A 20,561-nucleotide genomic window follows, 5' to 3' on the forward strand; every position below is an offset into this window, starting at 1 on the left:
AGAGTATGGAAAAACCTCCATGTAAGCTGACAGGATTTTGAAAAATATAAAAGAACTAGCTGGCCACCCAGCGTTACTCGGAAAGGTAGTACCCAGAGAAGTAGAAAACTTGGAATTCATGGTCACACGGCAGGATTTTCAGGTAAAAGAACAAAAGAGGTATGATGACGGTATACATACCATATATGTCTGAATATAGTCCCCCCTTTTTTTCCAAAAATGCCCAAGGTAAAAGTAAAGGGAGGGACAAAATCCAACCCCTTTTTTTTAACTTTTCCCGAAACTGAAGCCTCAAAATTACAGGGGGGACTATATTCAGAGAAATACGGTAAGTAACAGCAAACAATGAAAAAAAAATGCCTAATATAACATGCATGGGATCAGTTTATACCCTACTCCAAAAAATTGAGCATTTTGTGTGTCCATTTGTGTGCAGATCAAAACATCACGTAAATGCATACCTCAGCAAAGAGGTTTGCACCAAGTGTATTAATAGTTAAGAGTAGAATCCTTTGAATTACGTTTTCCGTCAAAAAGTGTGCCTACCAGACAAACCACAGTACATAGTTGTATGAGGTGAGGTAACAAACAGTAATGAGAAATAAACACCACAAAGCATGCATCGGACACAACCAGAAGTAGCACTGCAGATGCATATGCAAATGCATGGCAGACAGACATACAGACATCCTCTTTTATAAATATAGTTAATGCATCTTAAAAATGATGTTTTGAAGGTGTTCTGAGCCATGGAATAACTTTCCATCAGCAGGGGTGGGTAGAAGGGGGTTTACAACCCCTAAAACCCTCTCGTACAAATCCTACGCTAAGGATTGAATGATATATCACTTACAGTGATACAAACACAGATACTGAGGCTGTTGCAGTCGGTATCATAAAGTTTGACATTCCCGTGACTGCAATGACACTCCTACTTTCCTCGTACAGTGCTATCATAGATAGAATGCTACCCTAAAACAAGAATGTAACTACCGCTACCAACTGCAACTTTGTAAATGCGATGGTGGTTGGCGTAACATGGTGAAACTCCTTCATGATGCACAAAGGTTAAGAAAAGACTTAGCTGTTTCACAAAATAAAATATATTTGCGACCGGTTTCGATACAGCGTATCATCATCTGGCCAGAAGCAACTTTGTAAAGCTGAAACAGAATGTTATCAACAGAAACAGTGCCACAAACCTATATGCCGGCATTGATGTAGGGAACACGTTAAAATTATTAACAATGCAGCTAATGAACTTTCAATAAAACATCAAGCTAAATTTTACAGTTAACAAATAAAATTGCAAAAGTAAATAAAAACAGCATGTTCATTTATCAAAAATGAGAGCAAAGAAATTTTCCAGAGGTGTTAATTTTATTTAAATACCCTTGGCATTTCTCGCAGCATCACTCAAAGTAGGTGCCACCAACGGGTTCTTTTAAGATATGTACTTGTAAGTTGTAATTAAATATTCACAAGCTCTTGTAAGACCTCAGTCTGTTCTCACTTCTAAGTCTGTCTTCAAGTAAGATATCTGAAAACTTTCAGAATCATCAATGGGAGAGTTTATAAGGCCCAGAATTAGCTCCGTCATTTATAAACTTTATCCACAAATGAAGCCTATAAACTAGGGGACACTTTATTCAGAAGTATTACATATATTTGGAGAAATAGAGCAAAATGAGTTTCCTGAGTTAAATTTTAATTTATTCTTGCTCAAATGCGAGACGATGCTATCATGATTTGCAAAGCAAATTGTAAAATTATAATATGGGGCATGTTGCTAACAGTAATCTTACCTGCAGGCAGAGCAAAAGTTGCAATTTCTGTGAGATAATGGCAAGGAAATGAAGAACCCTTTCTTTGGCGGATGATGGAAGATACATGACGGTGGATGTCAGCAGCCAGATCGGGAGCTACATAAGATGGAACACGTTTGACTCCAGGCCCACCACCTTCTATCTGGGATAAAAGAGTGGCCAGGAGATCTTCTCGATGAAACCTTAATAAAAAAAATTAAAAAATTATTACAAAATAGAAATAAGCTATCCATTACCAAAACATATATGCTAATTTCAATAGTACTTGCACTGTTACAGCAGTAACTTTTTCCACTGCTTCCATCTATTTCATTTAACATTTATACACTGTATGGTCAATTTGATAATAATAAGTGGTGACACCACCTGGAAGGGACAATGTGTGGCTTCCTTATCGTAAGACATGTAATAACTACGATGATGATGAGCAGGAAGTAATGCTTGGCAGATCTTACGTAAAATGAACATATGTCCACTACAACACACCATTACATAGCATTGGCATAATGGTTCCACGCTCGTCTTGCAAGTGGGAGGCCTGAGTTCAAGCCTCATAGCTGGCAAAAATTTTCCTGCAAGCACTACAAAGGTATCTAGATGGGATTTGGATATGCAACCTTTAGTTATCTCATCCACTACCGGAAATTTTATGCCAGAGGGACATGCTCAGAGGGAATGGACATGCTCAATTAAAATAGAAGATATTCCAGTGGAATGGGACCCACCACCTGTGGCTCCCTCACACTAATCGTTTTGTGCTACCCCCACGCTTAGTCATGACTTAACTAATCGTTTCCTACTCATGAAATGTATGAATTATGAATGGAAGAGGGGAATCACTGACAGTTAACCATCCCTGGCACTTGGAGCTCCTTACGCGGCAGATGCCTGTGGACCAATGATATAACCAGGAAGGTGAAGGAGATGGCCAGTCTTCAGTAAACTTTTTAGGGAGCAGCACTATATGGTCTCCTATCTGACTAACACACAAGGGAAACCATAGGAGCATATAATCTAGATATGCCAGTATTGTTGACACTAATGTTGCTTTATATGGAGCCACTCCTTGTCACTTACAGTAAAGGAGTAGCTTAATTCTAAAATGATGCGAACCTAAAGGCGATTGTGATAGAAGATTTTTGAGCATGAGGAAAGTGTTTCCCCTGAAGCGGTTGCCCCTCGTCAAACAAATGAGCCAATTACTAGTTCATAGACCATTAGTTTTGGCTGATGCGATTCATCATGAGCGATAAAAGACACATATTGATGGCAGTCTTTAGGTAAGTATTTTTCCAACGCTTATAAATTTCCAAAGTGTCCGGCTTTGTGTAAATATTTCCATTCACGTTAAAAAAAGAAGTGAATTAAATCCGTATGAAATGGTATGGAGAGAGAGTGCATCCAATTAGAGTAAATGATATCAATTTGCTTGAGAAAAAATTAATGACAAGTTACCAACTTTTTTCCACTTTACAGTATGCTCTTTCATAAATAAATGAAGCATCTTCCCAATGCTTTCCCACGTAGTGTATGAATACGGCATCTTAAGTTCACAGAGTATACAGATCAAAATAAAGGAGTGAATTAGATTTTTAGAGAACTCAGCGAGAGAAAGGGAAAGATGGACAAATTTTCAAAGCCTGGTTCATCTTGAGCAGAGATTCCCAATGCATATAAGTCTGAAGGACCACTAAGCCAGGAATTAGACCATGTAAAGGCCACCCCATCCTATCCTCATACAGCTGTAAGCCCTACAAAGACTGTGTCCAAAGCCAAACATAAAGGTGAATAAGTAAAGCAGTTTTTAAAACTAAAGGCAGGGTAAGACTCACTTTTATACCATATTGTTCAACATATATCACCTTTAAGAATCCTATTTACTGTCAGCTTTATATTAGTCCAGCCAATCACCCTAGAACTCGAATGGATCAACCCAAAGCTCTTGCAGACCTCCTATGGTACACCGACCAATGGTTGGTACTGCTGTTCTTGGTAGAAATACCAACACTGAAGGTAAAGTACAAGCTCATTATGCAGCCTATGAAATATAGCAAGAATTGCTTACTATGAAACTTTTGGCTCTTAACCATCAAAGGTCCAATCATTAACATAGAAAGTAAATTGGATATAGTGGTACCCAAAAGTATATGCCAAGGTCATTGTCATCATGAGTCAACATTCCTAAGATTGGTTTGCCGCAGCAATCCATTCCACTCTCTCTTCCGCTAGCCTTTTCTAAGCAACGTCTTTCTCCTCTTTTACATCTTCAATAACCTGTCCTATGTAATTCATTCTGGGTCGTCCCTTGTCCTTCCCGTCCACCTATCATTGTCTTCATCAGGTCATCACGCCTCATAATGTGGCCAAGTAAATTGTCCTGTCTTCTCCTAAAGACTTTTAGAATACTTCTCTTTTCTCACCCACTTCATAGCACTAACTCAAAACTTACTCAGATGATTCATTTTATTCTGCGTCATTCTTCGGTAGCACCGCGTTTCAAATACTTCAGCTCTAGACTTCTCTGAATCTGTCAACATCCAACCCTCGCTCCCAATATATAGTGGGAGGGAGGCTTGGACGTTGAGGTTAAGAGAAGTCTAGGATTGGAGTGTCGCATCTGATGAATGCTTTCCTCTTTTCTATTCTTGTATTATCAGAAGCAAGTAGATACTTACTTCTCTAGAAAGCTCCCTTTGCTTGTGCTATTCCAACTGAGTATTTCTTTTATTGTTACATAATTATCCAGTTCCCTAGGTAACAAAACTCTTCCACATCCACCAGCTTTTGTTTCCCAACTTTAATGTTTGCCCCAGCTTCCTCTCTTTTGCTTTATACTAATATCTTAGAGTCCTTTTTGTTGATTTTCAGCTGATCTCTGACCATTGTCCTTTCCATATTTGTCAAAGCCTTCTCACTCCAATTTCTTACATAATTTAAAGCATTGAATTCCATTCCACATTATCAAAGGCCTTCTTTAAGTTGAAAAATGCTATGAAAGTCTGTTTTTCTCCATTCTCTCCTCTACCAGGATCCCAAGGGCTAAAATTGCTTCTCTTGTGCCCTTTCTTTTCCTAAATCCAAATTTCAGTGAGGGAGAAGACAAGATCCATGAGCTGGGATGTCTAGCACTGTCTAAGAGCAGAGCCAAGATCTAGAGCCTACGCTGGTCTGTTAGGCAGCATGCTGAAATGATGGCAAGAGGACGATCTTCCCATGAACTCATAATGTTTTCTACCCGTATTTTTTTATCAATGAAAACAACAAATGCACGATTTTTGCCATGTTTACATTATGAATGGCCAAAGCATCACTTCGGTGTCGCTACTTATCATAGGCACACTGTCAGAATCTGGGTGTCATCATCAGAATGACTGCCACAGTTTCACAAAACTCATATCCAGACCATGAGGTTTACAAAATCAACTCATCACAGAATTTTTTTTTTCTATCTCTTATTTCTTAGATTTTAGTTCTTATACAGGAAGCACCCATTCGTGCAGTATAATTCAACATTGTGGTCGCCAGATCCATTTTCTGCAATGAGAAATTGTTTCCTGCGAACATAAAAATATGTAGAAAGAAAAAACACAATTTACTTTAATGGAAGAATGGAGATCGACTATCGCTATAATATTCATTCCTTGAATTATTCACCCATCACTTAATACATAGCTCATTCCTACACTCCCCAATTCTCCCGTTAGGATCATTCCCTCTTCATTTCCACGAACTTTTGTTGACAACAGCTATTTTAGCAAATTCATAATGCTTGCACAAAACCCACACAAACAACATAGCTCTATTTCTTCATCTAACTTAAATTTAGAGCCAATGAAAACAATGAGAATTTCAAAATGATTGGTGCAAAAGGTGCAGAAAAGCACAGCAAAGGTAAAAAATACAAGGAAAACGATAGTGAATGGATTGTCCATTTTTTTCAATTCATTACCTAATGGGAGCTTCACCTTTCATTACCTTGGGTTATTGACATTACAGTACTTATAAATCACTTGAATTAAAGTTGGCTTTCCCCACATATGAGGGATTCTTCCACAGTGTTAGTATACACACGACTTTACAATAGTAAATACGAGATCGCAATTGATGATTTTCATATGTGAATTTTTAAGGTAAAAAAAGCAGAAAAGTATTCATTCCTAATTATATACCATGTCACAAAAAAGCATATTTTAACCAACTACTACCTAATAATAATAATAAAAACCCTAACTGCCAATTTCTAAAATTGGTCTCTTTTCTTTCAAACAGTGAACTTCTTACCTTACCGTTGACTTAATTATTTATTTCTGTAATCAAAATATTTCAGCCAAAAAAGTTCTACAGAAACGTGGTTCACAATATATTGACTACAAATTAACATTCCAACATAAAATTGAGACACTTACACAAGTATGCCAGGTGTATTTTTTGTTGAAGAGAGCACGTTAAGAACTGGGTTTTCATTGGATTCATAAAGTCATTTGGTGAACATTTTGATACTGGGGACGTAAAATGGCTACTGGAAATTTCTAACTGATATTCTAGACATTCAATTGAACTCTTTCAATGGCAATAACGACAACTCTTTCTAATTACCCCATTGAGGTTTTATCTTTAAAATGTTAGGGACCAATGGAAGTGAATGAAGTTGGCATTGACGAGCTACATGAAAGTAAATAGAACTAATATTAATGAATGTTATGAAAATTTAAGGCCAATAATACTATTCCCAAGGCATTAACCACTATTTTACAGTATTTGTGTGAGTTGCCATGGTCAATACGCCACTGTCATGGAACAGAATTCTCAGAATCTTTAACCCATTTTTTGGCATGACTTCTGATTTAGTTCTCTAAGTGGTTAAGTCTAAATAATCCTTTTACTGCCATTCCATGTTGACTGGGGTAAGCAAAGACTGCTTTCAAGAAGTTTGAAAGATTAAAATTTTTAATCATTTCAAGAAATTCATTTCAATTAATAACTCTAGATTTATTTGCAATGGCAAGACATTTTTGATTTTGAAAATCATGGATGAATCATTGAAAATAAATATGAATTTTATATTAAGAAAAATTTACAATTTAATTAATACCAATGTTTGACAGATAAAGCAGCCCATGATAGTTTCCACACATTTAACAAGAGCTAGTATAACAGCCTTCCATGTTTATGAGGTTAAAACTGTACATTGGCTGTGATACGTAAATGAGTGAATATGTGATGTATCGGTGGCTAAGTTCTAACAACACGTACCTAAAATTTGGCCGGTTTGAGTCCGGTATCTTATATAAAGTGTAATAACATTAAAAAAATAAAATACAAGCAAAGAACAACTCTTTATTTGCAAATGAATGCTTCTTTTTCAGTTTTATGAACTTTTGGTTTTTAATTTCAGTCTGCAAGTAAAAGAAATTAATAATTTGGTCTCCTGAAAAGTAACTATTTTTGAGATACGTATTGTTAGAATTTATCCGTCGATATGTAGAAATACAAAGATAGCACTGACCTGATTGCCAAGTGAACCAACGTGTGACCAGCATCAAAAGCTGAAGGGCGGTTTAGGAGTGTCACCTCGTTGGAGGTAAGCTGTCTGGCGGGATTGCCTCCAGAAGAGATGTACGCCTCCACGGGATGAGGATCCCCTTCAACGACACCCAAACAAGCATTCAGCCACAGCCAGTCGGCCTCCCGCTTTCGCTGCCTCAATTGCCTCAGTCGCCTCTCGTACTCGCAGTTGTTTGGTGACTGCACACTTCCTCCGCCTCCACTCCAGCCCACGCCTCCAATGGTCCCGGACTGCTGGTCAGGGGCAATGATCAAGGGGGCAGCATCGAGAGATGGGTCAACCCTGGATCGGGCGTAGTTATTGTTGTTGTTGTTCATGAGGCAACCTGACACAGACCTACCACTCCTACTGCCACCTCCTCCAGTTGAGTTGATACCAGAATCACTGGGGGTTGCATCCAAGACACTACTCATATCCTGAATGGCCTTCAGAGATGGTCTCGGAGACCCACACATCACACAGCGGGTCGCTTTCGGCCAGTTTTCATACGTGCAGTCTCTACAGGGCCATTTGTGACAAGATGATGGTGCAGCTGCCTCGATGGAAGTTGAACTACCACTGGCAGATGCCTGACAGCTGCCAGCAGCGATGGGTGGCCTCCTTGGCCTTTCTGTTCTGCTCTCCTTAACTGCAAGGGGTTCATCGTGGTCAGAGATCTTCTGGCTGTCCCTATCAGAGGCGAACCTACTGTAGTTCTCCTCCTTCGGGGAACCAGCTGAAGGTGTGGGCGGTGGTGGAGGAGGGGGAGTCGGCGATGATGCTTGGGGAGAACTTCGTTCCGAGGGGCGAGATTCAATATTTTCATAAAGGGAATTCAGGTGCTCATGGAGACTCAGCGGAGTAGCCTCTGACAACGATGTGTTGCTAGACTTAGGCAAGATATTAGAAGATGAAGTATTCTTCCTACGAGGAACTAAGCACTCGGAGCAATTGACAGCACTTGGCCAATTAAGGTATGTACATGTGCTACATGACCATTTCCCATTAGAACGTTCCTCAGATGAGGTCGGGTTGTCATTTGGGGAAGGACTATCTAATAAAGGGGGAGCACTGCCACCTTGTAATTGGTAAATATCTTGATGACAAATAGCTTCTGCTATTAATGTAGGTGGTTTTGACGCTCGACACATTGTACATTTCAACGATGAGGGCCAATTTTCAAAGGTACAATACTCGCACGCCCATTTTCTGGAACTACCACTCATAATTAGGATGCTAAAATACTATATCAGGCTTTCACCTCTGCTTAAGTTCGCTGTGCAATTTGTAAATGTGTATTCGAAAAAAACTTTTAGATATAGGAACACAAGAATGTCAGCATCATAAATAATGCTCTTCTATACGACAGTTCCGCTGTCATGAAAACTTCATGACAAAACTCACAAACTTATGGGCACATATTTTCAAATGTTAGGCGGTCAATGTTATTTTGATGCACAATGTTAAGACAGTAGTCAAATACATCACCTAATTTTGCGTAAATTAGAGGATTCCTTCACTTCTCTGAATACTGAACTTGCAGACTTTGAGGATCATGATAGCAGATCACTGCAAGTAAAATAATTACAACATAGACTCCCAAAACTGTATAACATTACATGTACAGTTATCTATGCCAAGCACACCGTAAGATAAACACTGACAACCATGAACATATGAATAGCATTGGACAAACAACAACACACCAATAATTAACTAAATAAAATTCTAAAACAAGACATCGGATGCAGTATATACTTAAATTACGCACAATATGCGAAGATCTGTTCATTCTTACCTACCTGGACAGCCTCCAATTTTGGTCGGGTCTAAATTAACCTGGAATTTGTTACAACATATCCTTAATCACAATGCACACATAGCTACTTAGAAGGAAATGTTTTCATCCTAAGTAATCAATAAATTAAAATTTCAACCTAAGAAGAGGTAGCAAACTATCCCTAATACAACATTCCTACATTAACTTAACATTCACTCGCATATTGCCTAAGGAAACATTACGTCACTACACATTACTGCCATCTATAGCTCAGTTTTTTGTTTTCGCTCGAGATGCCATGCGTCGTTCCAAGACGTCGTCCTTTTCCGTGTCCTTTTCACTTTGATGAGCTGAAAATTCGTCAATAATTGTTTGGTATATTTAGATTGTTGTTTACTTTATAGCTACTGAATACGTTTCCAACATTTCTTAGGTGTTAGCTCGTCCACTATTTTACTTAATTCACTCTGAGTCAGTGTGGCGCCTTTCTGGTTGACGATCAAAAGATTCTGGATACGAAATGGAAGGTATCCTCAGGAAATAAGGATCTTGGCCAGTTTTTTCAGAATTTTATATTTATCTGACAGTATACGAAGGCACACCTACCTTTAGTGTCGCATTCGTTATTTTGTAGTTCACTTGAATTCCGTTTCTTTTCGTAATCGCTGTACATTCTTGAGGTGAAATATTATTTTTAGACCATCGGTTGTACTTCCTGTTGATTGAGAAAAATACTTATAGATTTGTAGCTCCTAATGAGCATTATCTACTTAAAATGTTTGCCCTTGTTCAAGTCTTCATAAAAAATGAGAAAGACGTTGACGTGTAATTTAACCTTTCTCGTGCCTGTCTCACTAAAAAAATTGTTTTCAATCCACTTCTACTTCTCTTCATTTTTTTATTATTTCACTTGGAGGATTTCTCATTGATACAGGAGCAGGAATAGGATTTTCTCTTAATTATGATCGTATGCTTATTGATTTTGGCAATGGAAGGGAGGGAACATAATGGGCGCCTAAGTTATTCAAAGGTATAATCGTGTGTGGTTGATGAAAAAACCCTTTCGAACGCAGGAATGAATGTGATGCAGGTGACGGTTTAGCCGATTCTTATTAATTCCAATTGTATATCATATACGAGGTTAATCAATAATGTCATTGGTATTAGGGGAGGGGGGGTCACTTTTTCCTAAGCAGCTGGGAGATAAATGGGGAAAAAATCTAAACCCTAATTCCAATAATGTACTTTCAGGAACAACTTCTCTATCGTCTTATGTTTGATTGAATATCCATTTTTATCTCGATAAATAGTACGCCTCGGCACCCCACAAGAACAGAAAAATTATCAATGAGACGTAACCAATAAGTATTTAATAAGCTACCGTTTGCATCTCGGGTACTCGCACCCCTTGGAATTAAAAAAAAATATATCCATACATTATCTTTTTTATCACCGTCGAATCATTGTTTACTTGCTGAAGTATTACCATTTGTTTATAGAAGCCTGGTTTCCCGCGCAATACAGCATATTTATTTTTTCTTTCGATACTAGTGTTTTGTTCGTAGCAGTGACATCTCAGTAAGTCTTTGAAACCTCAGAATCAGTGGCGTAGCCAGGAATTTAGGGGGGGGGGGAGGGAGGGAGGAGGTCCTAAACCAGGGGGGGGAAGTTTTTTAAAAACAGGGTACTAAGTAATGGGTTTTTAACTAATTTTAACACTTTTCATAATCGAAAAAACTTCATTTATTATAGATACATTTTTTAAATTCATGATTTTTCAATAATTTGTTTTATATTATGAAGGAAAATGATTGTTTTTATATTTCGGGGGGGGGGGGTCCGGACCCCTCCCCGCTAGCTACTCCACTGCTCACGTCAGAATCCTAGCTCGATTATCTGTGGAGATTTAAATTTATCCTGCTTCGATCTACTCCAATTCCTGTAATGCAGTGTCTAGTATTTATTCCAGGAGGCTCTGCGCTTCTGTTCCTTGAAATCCGTGAGTTGATTAATGTGCGAAAAATTTGCGTATATCTTTCCAGTGGCGTACTAGGACCAGAAATCTCGGGTGCGGGTGGAGTGGAAGTAAACTTTTTTCCGACCTACCGTTGTGCTGGGAAACCTTGAAGTGCGGAGTACACTCTACCAGTGTAATTTTTTGCTTCAGGTGAGGGAAATAAGGGCTAATCCCCCCCATATTCCCATCTTGATGCTCAATAGTGAAAATCAACTTTCAGGTGTAAATTCGGGGCCCCGCGGGTCTTTCACGGCGCAAAATCAGGGTGTCCAGCGACCGGGAAAATCGGGAATTGTACGTATATTTTCAGCCCTTGGTATTATGCATACATTATTCATGAATTTTTGCTACATCTTGGGATTTCGAAATCTTTTTTTAAAAATTCATTCCACATAAAACTCTGTCAGTTCAACGCCCATTTTCTGGACTGAAATGTGTTAGTCGTAATAGTAAGTGCTTTCGGCAGCTTAGTAGAACTTTTACAGCCGCATCGAGACGTTGAGTGTCAGACAAGACTACAGGATCGAAGTCTCTAGCACTCTTGACTCAAGTAAGATAAAAAAAAACACGAGTAATAGAATTCCAGGTGACGTCAACATCTACTTAGGAGTTCCAACCAGCTTCTTGGTTTGCATTGAACAAGTTTAAATTTTACGTACCATGTGTGTTGACTAACCTATTCCTCCTTGTAAATAAATAAAAATAATATAATTTAAAAGCGTTGAAGAAATTTTGGGTGTTTTAAAATTCTTATCCATCGCAGTATTGATGTAAGATTAAACTGGAATTTTATGAAATTTCCCTGGAAAAATCGGAAACTATGCATGAATTTTTCTCCTCTGGTTGGCTGGACAGCGTCCAGTGGACACCCTATAAAGACGCCATTAAAACTTCTGAAAACCCAGATGTTAAGCGAATTAGGCTGGGAGCCGTTGGAGACTCGGAGGCTGCGCGCTAGGCTTAGATTGCTTGAACAATTGAGAATGGATATCTTTAAGAGCGACACAGAGAACATAATATTAGGGCCACTATATTTTCAGGTCCGATAGAAGCGATAAATTAAGAGAGATGTTTTGCCGAACGGATAGATGTGGGAATTATTTTTTCCCCCGAACCATAAAGGACTTTAATAAACGCTAGTCCCAACCTCGTTAGAGCCCTTCATTTTTTTATAGCTGTAAACGGCTGGTGTCCTAACACCCCCTGCCATACACCTTTTAGGCGGCTTGCGGGGTATTATGTAGATGTAGATGACAAAATATTTGACTAAGCCGGTATTCGAACCCGGATTTTCCCATTACCGTTTTGTTGCCTTTTATTGTTGGGGCGGCAAATATCTAGGTAGACCCGGGCGACAAGCAGCCTTGGTACATCATCAGGTACAGTGAAAGCAATAGGATTCGCCGCCGATTCCGATGGAATTAGGAAAATTGAAATTTTCTGATTTTCGATTTTTTAGCTGCTATCCTTTTCATGCATCTTTGAAGATGAGAGAAGGCCCGGGATTCCAAACGTACCGGGTGAGGGGTAGGTGTCCTACACGAAACCACTTCACGAATGCCAATTAGATAGTAGTAGGCAGAACCTATCCTGAATTTTAATTGGCTTGCGAAACTTATGGGCCAGGAAACGTTACTTCTCTTTAAAATTTCATAGGCCAGCCTCTTAAGTACCAAATATGTTTGGAAAGGATTGTAGTGCACGGTTATTAGCGATCAAATGCGAAATTCTTTACCCTTAACGCTTAACCCAATCATGCCACGAGGGTTTCCGTTGTGCTTCTCCAGTGTTTTTTTTTCACCGAGTTCGTTTTCTATTGGTGACTGCAGCCCCGCGCCATAATTTCCATTGAAATAAAGAACGATCAAAGGTGCAATCGCACTCTATTTTCGTTAAAACTTAAGTTAAAGTTTCTCCAGTTTTACTCTTCCGTTTCAACTTTTTTGATATAAACACATATGCACTCGAACTATGTGGCTGGTTAATTCATCAGAATAACTGAAAAGAGATGTTAATTATCGAGCGGAAACGTTTTGTTGATTTGCATTTTAAGTGTTTGTTTTACTAAAGCGTCAAAACGACGTGATTTGAAAGCATTAACTGTACTTACAATAGATCCGCAAGCATCGGCATCTCAAAATCAGCCTCTAAAATAAACAAACTACTGCAGTCTATATTATTTAATCTAATATTTTTTTAAGTATCAAACTGGCTGGCGTGACTTGGTGTAAATCCTTTATCGTAGCCCCTATGAAAAAATTGTATAAACCTGTTTCAAAATTTTATATAATCTTATACATTGCCATGGCAATTGTATAAATTGTATAAAATTTTGAAACAGGTTTATACAATTTTTTCATAGGGGAGGGGTTGAAGGAATAAAAGCTACAAAGCAATAAACATTATAAATGTTACGTTGTAAAGTAACCATGGTTGGACAAAATAAATCACCACGAGTAAAATATAAAGTTTTTATTCCTTAAACTCCTACGATAAAATTTAAAATGTAACACATCTACGAAATCATGATCGGAAAAAATAAATGTGGAAAATTTAAGGTTTTATTCCTTCAACTACTACGATAACATGTAAAATATTGCGATGCAACGGAATTAACGAAATAAATTACCATATGGAAAAAGCAAAATTTTATTCCTACGACTGAAATCTATTAGAAATTTTTGCTAGTCATTTGAATAACGTGAGTGATACCTTTCATAAGTAAAACGTTGGGGCTCAGCTGTTATTCCGAATCCAGTTGCTATGATACTCGGCCCAATTATTTCTCCGGCCTCCATAGTTTTGCAAACATCTCTCTATCCACCGGCCCCGCAGTACATTCACTTTTCCTTGTTCCCCGTCAGAGCTAACTTCTCAAAATAGCCGCCTCCATTCCTCGATCGTATCTTGCACTCGGGCATCTGTTTTTCACTCTGTCGATCATATTTATCCCTCCAGCTATTCTCCCTTGTCTGTTAGAGGCCAGCGCGCTACTCATCTGCTACTCCGTGCCCATGAATATATACATACACAGCTGCATATGGCCGGCGGGAGGTGCATCTTCCAGAATTCCTGGGAATATCATTGATTTCGGATTAGTTATGTTGTTCTTTGATTTCACGAAACATCAAAGTTGGTTACTACTTAGGTAACTTTGCTGTCAGTATGCGCTGAGAAAACCTTCGCAAGCACGGCAATATAAACCATCGAATGGTCTTAAACATAAACTATTTCTTGGGAAAATATCGCTTCTTAGCTCAAACGCGTTGAGACTGAGGAAAGGAAAAAATCCATAAAAGATAATGCAATAATTTTGTGAAAGCAAGATTCTTGTGGGTTGTATTCAATTAACCTTCAGTTTTATGCGACTGCTATAAAAAAGAGCTCTTTATGTTTTTAATGATTGGATATATATGTACGTTCCTTCCATTGTGGCTGGCCGAGTGATGCACCCAGAAATTTAAACTACTAGTCGTTTGAGTCGTTATTTGTTTTAAGTTGTCTGAGACTGCATATTGTGGGAGCTTCACTTCCGGTTGTGTGTGAATGTTTATGCTTTTCATCCTAATTGGCATGCTTCTTTCGTTGCACATACGAAGATCCTGGTGGTAGATTGTAAGGAGTCTATGACATAATTATTTTTGGAGCTAAACTACCGATTAAGGTGAGTTTACACGGAATATTTTATGCTTATCACCCTAGCCTGCCCCACTTGGAATCTATTTCACTTCGGAATAAGATCTTTTTCATCAATAAATTGGCGTTTTTTCTTCCCCCTTCTTCGCTTAACCAATAGCCTCCTCTATCTGTTTTTTTCAGAATCCCTTATATGTACTTCAATAACAATTCGTGATCTACTAACAGCTTCTAAATCATCCTCTCTAGCGCTCCCTCTTTCATTCGCCATGCTTAAAGCTTCCTCTTCTTTTTCCTCTACGTCCATTTTAATTTATCAATTCTCCTCCACACCCAATCTCGAATGCCTACAAATGTCACTGCAAGGTGTTTGTACGCGTATGTCCAATATGAGATTCATTGCTTTGCCGCGAGTTTCAAAAGATCTTGCAACTATCGTCAATAGGTAAATATAGGTTAAGCAGTCCACGATGGCCAGCGGTATTCTCTTTTAGGTGCACCCGCGTCACGGTTGGATTACTGACCAACAGTTTCGTCTCCGCTGCTGGAGGATTCCTCAACATTTTTTTGCCGTGGGTGAATTGAGTGAGGCACTACACCTGTAGCAGAGGTAATAGTTCGTACGATTGGTACGGGTCCCAATTTACTCCTTGAGTTCTTCATATTTTCAGCCTTGGTAATATAAGTTTTCATGGTATTGTGTATTAGGTACAGCAGTGGAGTAACTAGGAATATGCTTTGGGAGAGGGGACGGGATGGCCTGGGGTACGCAAAATGTATTGAAAAATGGCATGCATGAAAATACATTTTACATTATTTTGGCACAAAAAATTTAACTTTAAGCAGATGCAGTTATTAAATTTCAAAACTAGACAATAGTTTTAAGTAACTTCTTTGTTTCTCTGAGGCTTTGGGGGGGATCTATCTCCTTATCCTCCCAATGGTTACCCCACTGAGGTTCAGCAATATCCATCAAGAATGTTGTATTATGGTTTTTATCGCCTAGCACCAGATCAGGTCTATTGCTATGGATTGTTTTATCAATGATAACTGATCGTTCGTAATAATTTTACAGAAATCATTTTCTAAGATGGTTTTAAGTGTGTATTTATAGTAGGGTACTGTATTTTCTGTGAATTCATATTTTAGAGCTAATTTATGGTGATGATGTTACAGATTTGACTGTGTCTATGGAGATTATTATTTTTTTAAATTAATTAAATTTTAATTTATTAAATTTTGGAGATTATTATTGTTTTTTTGATGATAGTTTAAAATAAACTGAAAAGTTGGCTACAACTTTTTTGCATCATATATACTGGACCTATACCTCAAGAATCATTTAACCATTAATTAAAGAAGGTCAAGATAAGAAGAAGAAAAAAATTATAATTATTATTATCATCATCCTTCCCGAGATTAGTCAGTAATCCGAGGCATTTGGGAGGCATATCTTTCGCGTCGAGAGAGAGAGAGAGAAGTGGTGCAGGAGGAAGATGGTATTGGATGAGTCATCTGAGATTGCAACCCACCCTCCGTTGGCAGCTTGGGGAGCTATTTCCACGTGCCCCGCCCTCCCCTCCGCTGTCGCATATTTCCACCCCGTGGATCCGTCGCCGCATCGGCCGGGGAATCCCATTGCGTGATCTATTTCTCCTTGGCCCGCGCCTTAAATTTTCGCTCACTTTTGACGTTACGCCACGATCGGTCTCCGCTTTGCTCCATGGATCACCTTGCTCCGTTTCGCCAGCATCTTAAGGCCGTTTTACACGGGGCACGGAATTGCGCAGGTTAGAGCTGCATTCATTTCTAAAATGGCGTGGAATTGCGCGAATGAATGAACGAAATTAGAACAGGGGCTACTTTGCCGTCTCGCATCCACGCATTCTCGCATGTGTTCTAGCAATTCACCGCTTTACACGACGCAATTTTGATTGCGCCTTCGCACGTACGTGTACCGTGTAAAACGGCCTTTACCCTCGAATTATCATTGATATATTCAGGTGTACCCAGTTTTCCCGAGCTTGGCGACTCGCACCCAACCCAAACCTTATGGCTCAGCCCTAAAACTCAAAACTTGTGAGTAAGGAGTGAGTGGTCATGTGTGAATTGGTTATCTTCAAGTTAAGAGGCTTATCTCTTCTCCGCCATGCTTTGATGGTCGATAAGACGTCCACAAAAGTCTGGTTTAGTTTATAATAATTTTGTATCCCAACTCTCTGCCCGAGCCTTTTTCGCCTCAGAGGCAGGCGTGCCCTCCATGTCATAGATATGCAATCTCCAGATCTCCAGTCAATCCTTTGCAAGGCCCCCCTTTCTCCTATTCTTCCCCGAAAACCTTCCATATTTTATCTTCCTCATGCGTCGAAATTGCGCGTTGTTAAAATGACTTTCCCGAATATTAAAAATATGCTATTTATCCCACTGTTTTACATTATATTATTTACAATTCAGCATTAAAAAGTGGAATTCAGGCAACTCTGTGGTGTGATAACCAGTGGTTGTGTGGCGTAATAACAATTGTTGGGTATGTCTCGTCAACTGAGTGAGCGGCTGGTGACACTAATGACACCAGAAAAGGTTATGAGAATATCAGCTGTCTAATTCGGTTTAAACAGAACAGTAGGTAGCAGGTAGGTAAGGAAACCGTTTTAAGAATCACAAAGGTTTTCTCTTTATATTTGCTCAATGTATAACATATTAAAGGAAAAAAAACACCAAAAATGCTACACGTGTTACAGATACCGTTATACAATGGGGATGCCCCAGTACTAAAAAACTGGCTATTGACATGCATGGAACAAGGTAGACTGGAATTGACTAGACTTAACTCGAATTAGCATTCACGTTGTTATGAAACAATTCTGCCTCAGGATTCATTTATGCACTCCTTTGCCAATCTTAACTGTTCAAAAAGATCGACATGTTTTGCAGTTTCACATAATAACTCACGTCGATTAATTTAAATAAATTACGAAATTAGAGATCATTTCTCTCTTGCTGTCCTCATCAAATGGAAGTTGCAGTGGAAGATGTAATTATTTTAGGTGGTTTCGCTTTGAAAATATTAGGAGTTCGTTTTATAGATAGTTGAATGAAGCACATAGGATCGATCTTACTCATTTTGCCAGCCACTTTTAGTTTTCCCCCGAATATTTTTAATTATTCGTTTGAAAAGGAATTAGCACGCGCAAAATTTCTTAAAGGATACTTTTTAAGTGTCGCTATTAATATTGTGGTCTTTCCTTGTCCGCAAAAAAATTCCCTTTCATATGTAGTGTATTTTCATAATTTTGTACTCACAATAAAACCTACTGCACAGTATGCATTTTACATTAATGGTATATGCAATGTGTTTTAACTTCACCATTTTCATGTACATGTATTTAAACATATGAGTTTCTTTTCCTCAAATCATCTTGATTATATTCCCGTCAACTTCCAGGATCCTTTCTCGAACCTCAGCTTTAGCAAGCTCTCAAATTAAGTGCCTCTTAACTCCCCGACTAGGCTTTGATAGGCCTTGAGAAGAATATTTTCGCGTGGATAGTTTTTTTACTCAAAGGTCGTGGTGGAACAAATGGAAGACTTACAACTGTGAGAAAAGCCGCTTCGGATACTTGAACGAAGTCCCTACTAGGGTTTACACAAGGGGCAGAAAAATTCCTGAGAGTAATGTAATTATTAGTATTAAAAGTGGAAAGGAATATGAGGATTGTTTAATTGATTAATTGATATAATATAACGACAATGACTGAATTAATCGATTAAAGATATTAACTGAAAATGCAACAATCGATTATTTCTTGTGTAGTCTTTGTTGTGAAAATTCTGAACTCAATCTGGAAACTAGTTTTTCCCTCAACTATTTGGTTACACTTTTACCATCAAATTTCGCTCATAACACCTTGATGTAGGCATATATATATCATTGTCAAGATGTTTGCGGTGCTCTTTTTTTGACTTCATAACATATTTTTTGATTAAATAGATATTGAATGAATAGTATTTATTCCCTAAATGTAATCAGGTAACTCTCTGAATATAAATGTGTCTTTCCTCACAGTGGCGTAACTATGGGGATGAGTTGATAGATCCCCTCCCCCCCAAAGCCTCAAACAAATAAAAAAAATATTTTAAACTAATTTATAGTTTTGACGTATAACTGCATCTCCTTAAAGATAAATTTTAAGCGCCAAAATTATGTAAAATGTATTTCCATGCATGTCGTTTTTCAAAAGTTTTCCCGGATCCCCTGTCACCATCCCAGGCCATCCCATCCCCCCAAAGCAGATTCCTTGTTACGCCACCGTTTCCTCATGTACGCGCCACATTTCAACATACCCGTAAAATTACACTCGCGTTTGAGATTTTTTTTTATATCGCAAGTTTTACTTGTAAAGTCCTTTTTTTGGGTTGGCGAGAGTAATAGTTAAAAAAAATTCTAAAAATGTCTGTAGACTAAAAATATAAAGCTTTTTGGAAGGAGAAGCGCAAAATAATATGTATCCGATCAGTGAAGGGAGTAAGGATTGAAAAATCACAAAACACCATTTGATATTATAATCATAAGTCTTCTGATGAATACCACATTTTTTCCAAATTACATATCTACATACTATCCCGTAAGCCGCCTCAATTGGCGGGGAGTGTTAGAACAACAGCCGTTAGCAGATAAAAAGGAATTATTTAATTAAGTTCCGCCCCGTATTTATGAAGATACTCTATTGTTCGGTGGAAAAAAGAATTCCCGTTACCTAACCGTTGGGCAAAATATCTCTCTTAAGGTATAGTTTATGTCAAACCAGGGAATATTGTTCGGACCTAATATGATGTTCTTCGTGTCGCTCTTAAAGATATCTATTGTCAATTGCTCAAGCAATCTAAGCCTAGCGCGCAGCATCCGAGCCTCTTGCGGTTCCCAGCCTGCTTCATCCAACATCTGTGTAACGCTTTCTGTGGGCCCGAAGCAGTTTTTGACGAATCGCGCAGCTTTCTTTTGTATTTCACACAGTTCACGGATTAAGTCCTACTGCTCCGGATACCATTTGCTCGCTGCACATTCAAGATGTGGCCGGACGACAGCGAAATAGCACTTCTCTTTTACTTTTTCATCCAAAAATCCTCTCTCAACACGCTTGACGAATGCTAGCTTCTTCAGGGCACTGCCGCAAATATTTCTTGCATGAGATCCCTACGATAGGTTCGAACCCTTGAGCGAATGAATCCTTGTATTAGGTCCAAGTGACGTTTACAGGATAAACTTGCAGCAAACGAGTCTCTTTTGGTGAGGAAACGCATTATGATCGATTCACGTAGACAAGAAGCTACCCTATGAGTACCACATCCTTGTAGATGGGTATGACCTACTTACGCCGTTTTCTACATTCCTGTGCACTCGTCATACCCGAATATTTGTCAAGTTGCTTCCCTCATATGTGATATTACTCTCAATTTTTTCCCTTTGGCATAGACCATTTATGCGAAAAATCCACAGAGAAAAATTCATTCGCCGATTTGGACTGCTCGTCGCATAATATGCTCAGCAGTCCATACCACCTTGTCCGGTATAGTCCACAAATTTCCACAGGGATGAATGACGCCTCGGTAGCTTAACTGGCTAAAGCACTCGACCGGAAATCGTGGGATCCGGGTTCGAATCCCGGTCTTATAAAGGCGAATGATTTTTTCTCTGTGGATTTTTCGCATAATTGTGCATTGCGGGTGACTCCCGTAAAAGTTATCACCGTGGCTAGT

General features: G+C 38.7%; 1 protein-coding gene and 1 long non-coding RNA gene across 7 annotated transcripts in view; one reads left to right on the top strand and one right to left on the bottom strand.

Moving 5' to 3' along the window:
* Positions 1-9,425, bottom strand: part of LOC124153973 (ubiquitin thioesterase trabid) — a 30,744-nt gene extending 21,319 nt beyond the window's left edge. For 2 of the 6 annotated variants that reach the window (XM_046527429.1, XM_046527428.1), the window contains exons 1-3: positions 9,174-9,425; positions 7,333-8,940; positions 1,806-2,008 (exon numbers count right to left, since the gene is read on the bottom strand). In XM_046527429.1, coding sequence (XP_046383385.1) covers positions 1,806-2,008; positions 7,333-8,597 — 1,468 coding nt within the window. In that variant the 5' untranslated portion in view covers positions 8,598-8,940; positions 9,174-9,425. Of the gene's footprint in view, positions 1-1,805; positions 2,009-7,332; positions 8,941-9,142 lie in introns of all 6 variants that reach the window. The other 4 variants (XM_046527430.1, XM_046527425.1, XM_046527426.1 and 1 more) reach the window with 3 other exon arrangements.
* LOC124153976 overlaps positions 8,279-20,561 on the top strand; it is an 81,811-nt gene continuing 69,528 nt past the window's right edge. The window contains exon 1 of the long non-coding RNA XR_006863807.1: positions 8,279-8,345. This is a non-coding gene — a long non-coding RNA (uncharacterized LOC124153976). The remainder of the gene's footprint in view (positions 8,346-20,561) is intronic.

Source organism: Ischnura elegans, chromosome 2 (assembly GCF_921293095.1).
Source record: "Ischnura elegans chromosome 2, ioIscEleg1.1, whole genome shotgun sequence".
Classification (NCBI taxonomy): domain Eukaryota; kingdom Metazoa; phylum Arthropoda; class Insecta; order Odonata; family Coenagrionidae; genus Ischnura; species Ischnura elegans.